The 10565-nt window shown below is 43.8% G+C and overlaps 1 protein-coding gene across 1 annotated transcript; it reads right to left on the bottom strand.

Annotated features, from left to right (window-relative positions):
- Nucleotides 1-3050: 3050 nt before the first annotated feature.
- On the bottom strand, nt 3051-8684 carry PEBP1 (phosphatidylethanolamine binding protein 1). The gene is made up of 4 exons (XM_049865563.1): nt 8453-8684; nt 7235-7344; nt 6447-6547; nt 3051-3829 (listed from the first exon to the last, which is right to left on the bottom strand). Exons 1-4 carry the CDS (start codon nt 8585-8587, stop codon nt 3612-3614), a joined length of 564 nt encoding a protein of 187 aa, XP_049721520.1. The 5' UTR covers nt 8588-8684; the 3' UTR covers nt 3051-3611.
- Nucleotides 8685-10565: the final 1881 nt, after the last annotated feature.

The following is a 10565-nucleotide window of genomic DNA, read 5'->3' as shown; positions in this document are numbered from 1 at the left end:
GGCAGAGGAGAAGGAACTTTTATGGTAAGAAATACGGGTATAAAGCAGCGCATACCCCTTAAATGTAAGAATTCCTTTACAATCATTCATTCACTAATATTCACTGAGATTTCATTTTGTGCTAGGCATTGTGTCATGTGCTGGGATTATTGAGCAAGACATACACTGTTCTTGCCCTCATGAAGGGTCCAGTCTAACACAGGAGATAAGCATTAAAGTTACACACATACACCTATCTAAAAATTACAATTGTGATGTTGCTATAGAGTGGCTGTTAGGTGCTGCCTAGTTGATTTTGACTCATGGTAACCCCGTCTGACAGAGTAGAACTGCCCTATAGGGTTTTCTTAGCTGTCATCTTTATGGAAGCAGGTTGCCAGATTGAAATAGAGTAGTTCAGGAGGCTCCAGCTTAGTCAGAGGGTTCCGTGAAGGTCAGTTAAGGGAGGGATACTATAAGGGTGAATGGGATACTGTCAAAGAAATGGAAGGGGAAGAAGACTCCGGGCAGCATTTGTAAAGGACCAAGTCTGGAGGTAAGTAGCTTGGTATGTTCAAGAAACTGGGAGGACAGCGAGGCTGGTTTACTGAGTGAGAAAACAAGTGGCGTGAGCCTAGAAAGGCAAGCGGAGGTCAGATCATACTTGGCCTTGCTGGCCACGTTAAGGATTTGGTCTCTGCACCAGGAGCAACTGCAAACCCCAGGAGGGTTTTAAATAGACATTGAGGCCGTTTGGCGTTGTGCCAATTTAAGAACAGTAGCCCTGTGTTCCCTGACCCAGAAGATCTGGGTCATGTACTACCATGTTTAAATACTGGAAAGGCAACAATCCTGTGTTTCTGAGATCTGGTCTCGTCTATTCATCAGGGTTCAATTTAAGGTTTCCAGGCTAAATGGCATGTCAGACATATGTTCTGTCACCAGCTCAGAATGCTGTGTGGTTGCAGAATTGTTATAAACATCGGCTCCTGGCAGTGTTGCTAAAGCCATACTGTGATAACAGGGTAGAGACTCTTATCTCTTTATTCTAAACCCTTGTAAGTACACTCTTGGTAAACATGTAGCCAGGGAACAGATTTGAGGAAGCTGGGTTGTTTACAGACTTTGTTCCTTAAAATGATCAATACATGTCAATCAGGTCAAGTTAAATCATTTACATGTATTAATTCACTTAATCTCACCAAATCATTCTGGTGTTCTCAAACAACTCTGTGGAGTAGGGAAGGCATTGACAGTTCACCCCCTTTTTGCAAGGAAGCTCAGTCTCAAGGCGAGTTGGGCTTGAGGCCAGAGCTGGGTTTAGAACCAGGCTCACCCCCTTCCTAGCTAGGTGTCTTGAAGCGAGGTGACACCACCTTTGATTTAATAGGTGAACACTGGTATCTGCTTGTTTCTAAGGTTATTAATATGACTTTTCATATTATTCTTAATGTGAGCTTTATGTACATATACTTCACCTTTTTTGTTTGGGTTGTTCACCTTTTTTTCTGAATAATTTATGAGCCCATACCTGTAAAAGGAAACTAATAATTATAATTTCTCACTCATCTTTATATTATGGGATTAAAAAAGCACTATGATTAGCAAGACAAAAGGTCTCATAGAAAGTAGGCATTTAAAGAAAACCAATAAATGGTTTTAAATATATATAAACATCAAATTGGCAAAATGTTCAAAGCTTAAGACACCAAACTGCTAAGAGTATGGGAAAACAGGTACTTTCGCATACCACTGATGTGAATATAATCAGTGCCATATTTCTGGGGAGAGCTGCCAGTATTAGAATTGAAAGGTGTATGCCCTTTGACCAAGTATCTCAATGTTAGGCATTTACCCCACAGAGTTACTTACAAAACTATTGTATACATATAGAAAGATGGTCACTGAGGCACTGTTTATATAATAGCAGATAATGAGAAATAATCACGAGTTGGCGATGGAGGAAACTAGTTTAATGTACTATGGAACATCCATAAAACCAAACATTTGTTCGAAATAACGAACTGAAACTGTATGTAGTGACTTGTTAACTGAAGATATGTCACATGAAGGTACATCAGTCAAAAAAACAAAGTGCTCAACAATGTATACCAATGTGTATAATAAGATAGTTTTTTAAGGATAAATATATAGCTCCATGCTGGTTAAGTGTACTTAAATTTCCTCCTGGAAGAAAACACAAGGAACTGTTAACTCCAATTGAATAGGGAGACTGGCAGGTAAAAGGCATTTTCTTCCTCTACCATCTGCATTGTCTACCCATTTGTATTTATTACTTTTAAAATTTATTCTGAAGGTCAACAGGATAGTTGCTGTTTTTTCTTTTCACAACTTCTGTTTGACAAAATCTTACTATTTAAAAACTGAATTTTAAATCCCCAAAGGTTACCAAAAAATAGGATCCAGAGATGGAGTGAGGCAATGTTTCCCACAGTTTTTTAAGACGACGGGGTGTTGGAGTTAAAGGTGGAGGAAAGGCCCAGCTTTGCTTTGCACTTGTCAGGCCCAATTCAAGATCCCCTCCTCCATCGGGGAGACGGGATCATACTGATAAGGACCTTCTATCCGTTCCCTTCCCTCTTTTAGTACAGCAGGTGGCGTGAAACAGTTGGTCTTCTCCCCAGCATTTCCCTTTTTTTTGTTAATGCTGATTCTACGTGGATAAAAGCAGGACCAGGAGAGGTGTAAGCCCCTTACTGGCCACCGTTATGGAGTGTGCACACAGCCTCACCAACAGGAAAGGTTTTCAGTCGGCTTCTTTAAAATGTCATTCTCAGGCTGAAATGACTATTTCCAAAGCAAAGGTGCTTTTGGGGCAAGACGACATGGCCTAACGCTTGTATGATTTTTTTAAAAAAACCTCAAGTATGAATAATTGCTCTCGCTGTAGCTTAATAGCACAGGTATACGCGGGCCATCCGTATCATCCCGGGGTCAGATCCAAGTGTTACTGCTGGTCAGGGAAATGGGTGTATTCATCCTTAGAGGTTCTCTCTTGGCACCCCACGTTTATGAAACGGCAGACCCAAAAAGGAAAAATATCTGGATAGTCCTGGTTAGTCCACTCGTTTTATTTTTATTCAACTATAAGCAAAGAGCAGAATTAACACAACATTCGGTAGCTCCAGATCAGCGTTACTTACACCGATGAAGACTGACCAATTTCACAAGCACAAATTTAAGGACTCCTGACAAACCTCCCCGCCTGGCACTGCCGCTTGTCCAGAAGGCCCGGCCTCAACAACAGAAAAGTGGGCCTCCCTTGAAGATTCACTGATGCTTTGCTCTACTGCTACAGACTTGGTCTTTTTACCTGGATTTTTTTCTTCTTTAAATTCTGGGTTACTATTTTTATAATAACAATTTGATGGCCCCATCAGAGTACCAAAACATCCCCCCAAATGGCGTTCAAATTTGATCAAAACCAACAGGGATGCATGACCTTCTAGAAATATAAAGGACAGGCAGCAGGAAAAGGCCCTAAACCACTATCTGACTTCTAAGTCTCACCTGTGACAATGGGAGCCGGGAAGAGGAGAAATCTACATGCATTACTAAACTTGAGAACACTGCTTGGGGACTCTGGAAGGATATCCTTTCTCAGCTTTTCCCTACTTCCCTGACAGCTGCTCATACAGTTTGGGCACGTAGTCATCCCATTCGGCCTGGTAACACGTGCCCGCAATTGGGGACCTGAGCCCATACTTTTTGCGGAAGGATGCCACCTTGAATTTGCCACGGTTGTCTCCAGATCGGTTGCTAAGAATGGGCTCGTCACACTTCAGTGGCCTGTCCTGCTCATAAACCAGCCAGACATAGCGGTGGAGGCCTGGAGGGAGACACAGAAGGAAAGATACAACATTAGCTAGGCATCTGGGATGACAATTGTCATCCAGCTTCTTAGAACATTCCAGCTTGCAGGAACCCCCAACCAAACCCAAACCATGGCTGTTAAGTCAATTCTGACTCATAGAGACCCTATAGGACAGAGTAGAACCTCCCCATATGGTTTCCAAGGCTATAGTCTTTAAAAAAGCAGACTGCCACATCTCTCTGGTGGAGCAGCTGGTAGGTTCAAACTGCTGACATTTCAGTTAGAAGCTGAGCACTTAACTACTGAGCCACCAGGGCTCCTCTGAAAGGACCGAGACCACTCCATATAGAAGGAAGACACTCAGAACCCAGAGAGGCAGATGAGTTGGGTCACTCACCTGCTTGAAATCACCAAGTGGCTCCCCACTGCTCTTAGCATCAACGCCAAACTCTTCCTTACGACCTGGGAGAACCAGCAAGTGCCAGCCCTTGCCCATATTGAGCCTCACCTCCTACCTCTCCCTTCTCCTCATTCATCAGACTCCAGGCTGCTCACACAGAACCCTATCAACAGTCCTTCCCCATCACTCCCAGCAAAATGCCTGCATTAGTTCTATCACGGTAACATTGTTATCCATCTTTGTACCACCAAAGCTTACTTCCTTCAATGACTAGAGATCTGCTTTGAAATGACCCAAACTCACTTTAACCAACTAAGTAAAAAAAAATGTTTGAAGCCAGCCAGCAAGCTCCAATTAGGTAGGCACAAATGTTACCATGAAATTCTTGCGGCGGGCGGGGGGGGGGGGGGGAGAGTTCTTTAAATAAGCACACCATTAAAGATGTTCAACATCATTAGTCAGCAAGGTCATAAACACTAAAACCAGAAAGACTGACAACACCTAACGTCTGCACAGATATGGACCTACTGGAACTTTCCTGTACAGCTCATTAGAATATAAAAATTTCCAACCATTAGGGAGAACTCTTGGGCAACATCTTATACAAAATTAGCCAATAACTGTCTATGACCCAAGAATTTTATTCCTATTTATACAGAAATGAAAACATATGCTAACAAAATGACAAAAATCTATACAGCGGCTTTATTCATAATATCCAAACACTGGAGACAACCCAAACGCCCATCAACAGGAAAATGGCTAAGCAAACTGTGGTCTATTCACACAAAGGAATACTACTGAGCAATACAGAAGGAGCCACAGATACGAACAGTAACGGATAAATCTGACATTATCCTGAGCGAAAAAAACGAGTCACCAAAACAAAATGCATACTCCATGATACCCTTTGTGTGAATACAAGAACAGCAAAAGTAATCTACAGAGATAGGAGTCAGAAAATGGTTACCTCTGAGAGAATTTAACTGAAAAGGTCACACAAGAACCTTCTAGGGAGACGGAAATGTCCTATATTTTATTTTGGATAGTGGTTACGTGGGCGTATGCCTGGGTCAAAATTCATTAACTGAGCCCTTATGGTCTGTACGTTTTATTATACATAAATTATGCCTTACTAAAAGTATGAACAAAGCAAAAAGTCAATTTCTGAGGCTTTTTTAAAAATATGAGAACACAGTTCCTACTGCAGAGAATTGCTTTATTCTCATGAGAATACTTCCCATAATTAACCCGCCTAATTTTAAAACTGCCCTAGAGAGCTTAATAGATCCCTGGGAAACATGTCCCTTTAACTTCCTGTTATGATGCATCAGAGGACAAGAAGCCATCTGAAGCTTCTGGGTCTACAGATAAAACATTGAGTCCATGACCAATTGCTCTTATCAGGGATCTCCCTGTACCCCTTCACACTAACTCATGGCTGGACAATATGTATGAAAGCTAGTACTCTGCCATGCCCCACCCATAACTATTTCTTTGTTCCAGAAAATGGAAAGCTGCTGTAATGCACCAGAGGTAACAATAATGCATCAGCTTATTGTTATTAATATTTATTAGCAGCTTAGGGAGCCCTTACTCAACTTGGAGAGTTTCAAAGCTGTGTTCTCTCCCTCTCTCATTTGTTTCTCATATAACATGTGTCATACAATGCAATACAATATGTACGTGTGTGCCTTCAGAAGTTCTCAAAATTTTTTCAAGGTCACTAATTAGATTTGTGAGAGAAAGAAAAGAGGAGCCATAAAAAGATAAGAAAGCCAATTTGTTTTTAATAATTGGAAGCTGTGACATTTCTGCGACCTTTGACAGGAATTAGAAACTCAAAGATCACACAGGGCAGAGGCTGCATATAGAATTGAGATGGTTTAACTGTATTCAATCCACTAGAAAACCACTCCGAGCTTTCTACAATAGCACCATGTTGGAATCTTCTCATCAAATTTTCTTGCTTCCTAAAGGCCAAGTGGCTGAGAGGTAATTCTACACAGAGGGTCCATCTGACGCCAGAACCCAGGATTCTAACTACTGGACACTCCTGCAGGTCTGAATGGACTCTGGGAGCCAACCACTCTGAAGCTGAAATGAGCTGCCTTAAATCTCACATGGGGTTAAGGGCGCTCATAAATAAAAAGAGTACCAGTTCAAAAAGCAAACTAAAATGTGTTAACCCAGGTCCCCCTTCACCTCCCCGCAAAAGCAGCCTTAACTGACCTGTGCCCTTGGGAGGCCCAGAGCCCACGTAATCGGAGAGGACTGTGCCACTGCTGATGTCGTTGCCTTTCATGTTGACCACCAGAAAGTGGTGCCATTCCCTACGCGGAGGAACACAGGGTCATCAACACCACAGGAAATCACAGGTTCACTGCACCAGCAAATGCGTACTGAGCACATCACATTCCAGGCCAGGCTGCAGCCTAACCAGACAGACACTGGCCAGTGCGAGCTTCATCTGTATGCAGGAGAGAGGACCCAGCCCCACCCTCCCGTAGACTGCATGCCTTAGCAAACTTTTTGTGAGGGACAGAGAGCAAAGATTTTACGTTTTTGCAAGTCATACTGTCTCTGTGGCAGCTACTCAACTCTGCAGTGCGGCTGAAAACAGCCATAAACAAAACATAAATAAATAATCACACTGTTTTCCAACAAAACTTTATTTATAGACACTGAAAGTGGAATTTCAGATAAGATTTATGTCACAAAGTATTATTCTTCTTTCACATTTTTTTCCAACTATTTATAAAACACAGAAACCATTCTTAGCTGACAAGGCCAGAAAAAAACAGGCTGTGGGTGGACTTGGCTCTCAGTTGTCGTTTACAGACCTCTGCTCTAGGGAGGGAAGGGGACGAAATACAGGCTGATTTAAGCATGGGTGTGAACATCCCAAACCAGGTCCACTTTTCCTAGTAGAGCTACCCAGCTGTAAACTTACACAGTCTGAAAAATGCAGATCATATTTGCATGGCCCATTCATTGTTCCTCACCTACCCCCAACTTACCTGTACTTGGGGTCCTTCCTGCTGGGGGCATCTGGGTCTGTCAGAACCAAGGTGTAGAGTTTACCTGAATCCAGGCCATCCCATGCAATGCTGGTGGGGCGGTTCTTAACCTGTAGTGAGGAACCAGTTCGGAGTTAATTCAAGAATTGCTGAAGAAACCAATGTTCTTTCTTAGATCTGGCCTTCCTTAAAGGTAAAACAAAGTCAATTACTAATAAACGTTAACTTCGTATTGAGTCTACTGAACAGCCAGGAGCTGAAGTTGTAAATACAGTATTTAACGCCAACAACACCGCGGGGGTGATGTCCCAGTACGTTAGTAACAGAAGGAGGTGGGGCCACGAGTCCAACGCTGGCCTTGACTGAGTCTCCAAACTCAACGCTCACCCTCAGCGGAAAAGTACTGGGAAGACTAAGTGGACAGGTTACCTGGAGCCTGCTAAAAGGAAATCTCAATTAACTGGGCATTTACAGTGCAGAGAAAAAGAAATAGGGAAGCTGGTGAGGCAGTTAATATGAGAAAAGGGAGGCTGGGTCAGCTCCAAGATGGTCACTTTGTTTAAACATTAAAAAAATAAAACCCTGAGGTCAGAACAGTTTATTCACGCTGTGGCCTGAAGCTTCATAACCAGCAACTAACAATGGCGTCGGAAAACCTAGTTTCTCTACTTTCTGCAGGCAGGACCCGGTCATGGCTCTGCCACCGGCTCCAGGAGGGCCAAACGGTAGAACAAGGCCGGCCGTTGCCCTGGAACCTGCCAGCTGCAGAACCGTCCGCCAGCTGCAGAACGTCCTTACTCCCTTTGGGTGGATTCCACGACCGCTAAAACAAAGGAGAAAACGCTAGGCACTGCGGGTCGCTGTTACATAACGCGTCACGTGTTCTCCAGCGACGCTTCTGCTCCCCAAATGGAGGCCCCCACTCCCGAGTCCCCACGGCCCCCTCCCCGTCCCTGCGCCCGTAGTCGGGGCTTCTTCCGGGCCCTCTCGGTGCCTTTAAGTCCTGGCAAAGCAGATCAGTTTCTCCAGCCGGCCAACCGCGTGCGCCACGTGCCGGGTCCCGGGGACTCGGGCCTGTCCCCAAGCCTGCAGCGCACGCAGGCAGCAACCCCGTCCCCAGCCCCCGCCGGCCCGCACACGGCGGCAAGCCGAGAGCAGCTGCACCCCCGCCGCCGTGACGGAGCGCAGGGCGCCCGGGCCTCCCGCCGCCCCGGATACCTGGGTGGGCGTCAGCACTTTGCCCAGCTCGTCGATCTCCGCCCCGCCGTATTTGACCTGCAGCGGCTGCTGCGGCCGCTCATCCACTTCCTGCAGGCTCAGGGGCCCGGACCACTTGCTGAGATCTACCGGCATCGCGGGGCCGAGCGCGGCGGGCAGTCAGCAACGCAGCGGCAGGCGAAGCGCACCACAGCCCAGCAGCACCGACCAGAAGCCGCGCAGCGACAACGAGAGCGCACGCGCCGGCGCGCCTCGCCACGCCCCCGCCCCTGCGGCGCAGTCTGATCTCTGATTGGTCCGACGGGTAGCGCAGGGCGTCTCGCGCCACCGGCTCAATGCAGCAGTTGGGTTTGCTTTGCTTTTGCGCCAGAAAAATGTACTACCGCGGACGCCGAGGCCCCTGGGACTATTGCTGGGCTTGCAAGGCCGTTGTTTCAAGAAATGCAATTGAACTAACTTTGACTTTTTTTTTTTTTTAACTTTTTTGCATGTTTCCTTGCTCTATATTCAAAATTCAGAAATGAAACGCCTTGCTTTTTCTCCTGTACGTCTTGTAACAGGCGCCCTGTACTTTCGCGCATGCTCACTTGTTTTGAGTGAGCGCCTGACCAGGCTTTGCAGCATTTTCCTCACTCTTGAGCGTTTACTTCTTCCTCTGTATAAATGTTTTTGTTTTTTTTTATACATATATGTATACGTATACATTTTTATACATATATGTACATACATATACATATATTTGCACATATATTTCATCCTCCTTCCCACATGATCATCACAAGATTCCTGAAAAATTATTTTTTAAACCATAATTCCTATTTTATTGACAAGTAGCTCCGCATCCACCAAAACTCCTTTCACTGTAGCCACCAACCGCTTTCTTTTTGCTAAATATAATGTTGTTAGGTGCCAACTAGTCCGTTCGACTAAAAAAAAAAATACATAGCAAAAGGAAACGTTGCCCCGTCCTGTGCCTTGCTATGTTTCAGCCCATTGTTGCAGCCACTGTGTCAATCCATCTCATTGCGGGTCTTCTTTCTTTCATTGACCCTCTACTTTACCAAGCCTGATGTTCTTCTCTTTGGATTGGTCCCTCCTGGTAATATGTCCAAAGTATATGAGACGAACCATCCTTGCTTCTAAGGAACATTCTGGCTGTACTTCTTCCAAGATTCGTTCATTCTTCTGGCAGTCCCGGGACAGTGAATAAGGAAGACTGAAGAAGAATTCATGCATTTGAATTACGGTGTTGGCAAAGAACATCGAGGACACCAAAAAATACCAAAGACTAAATATAATAGGTACTTTCTAATGGTCTTGATCTGATTTGGCCCTAGGACAGTCTTTGACATTTAAAACTACCTCCTAGGGACTAAAATAATTGTTGTTTTCATTTCTTATTAGGAAATAATACAAGTTCATTGTAGAAAATTCAGAGGAAAAAAAAGTAAGACTTCTATTCCACTACCTGAATATAAACATAGGTGACAATTTGGAGTATATATTTCCTGTTTAAAAAGCAATGGGTATAGGTGATTTTGTTTTTTTCACACAAAAATGACATTTTACTCTACCATTGTAGAACATCCATATCCAATATAAATCTTCATCATTTTAATGGCTATTCTATAGCCGTGCCATAATTTATTCAACAAACTTTTAGTGTTGGACATTTAGGTGGTTTGGTTTGGTTTTCCTTTTAAAAATATCTCTGAAATGAACGTCCTTGTACACATATTTTTACACATCTGGCAGATGATTTTAGGAAAATATACTAGAAGAAGGCTGTCTAAGCCAAAGATATGTACTTTAAAAGTCACAGATGAGTAAAAGAAATAAGTGGAATGCAGTGACTTACTCCAAGCCTCACAGCTAGTTAAGTGTCAGAGTCCAGACTGGAAACAATGCCTTCAAAGAAGAAGTGATGATATGATTGTTGGTTTCTTTCCTACATTCGCTCTGTAAATGCATCTTGAGAACCTTCTAAGCAAAACCAATAACCGTCCCTGCCCTCATGGCACACATGGGCTAGCAATGGAAAAAAAAAAAATTTTTTTTTTTTTTAGACTTAATCGATGATGCTGGATAAATGTAGCACCCTCAACTGTGATAA

This window comes from Elephas maximus, chromosome 22, assembly GCF_024166365.1.
Source record: "Elephas maximus indicus isolate mEleMax1 chromosome 22, mEleMax1 primary haplotype, whole genome shotgun sequence".
Classification (NCBI taxonomy): Eukaryota; Metazoa; Chordata; class Mammalia; order Proboscidea; family Elephantidae; genus Elephas; species Elephas maximus.
This window is presented reverse-complemented; position numbering and strand designations above follow the sequence as displayed.

Excerpts from the sequence above, each read along its gene's own strand:
- PEBP1 (XM_049865563.1), bottom strand. The coding sequence starts at position 8,587 with ATGCCGGTAGATCTCAGCAAGTGGTCCGGGCCCCTGAGCCTGCAGGAA. Across the intron at positions 7,345-8,452 it reads AAGTGCTGACGCCCACCCAG|GTTAAGAACCGCCCCACCAG; the intron begins GTATCCGGGGCG and ends TCCTCACTACAG. Across the intron at positions 3,830-6,446 it reads TGGGCCTCCCAAGGGCACAG|GCCTCCACCGCTATGTCTGG; the intron begins GTCAGTTAAGGC and ends GTCTCCCTCCAG.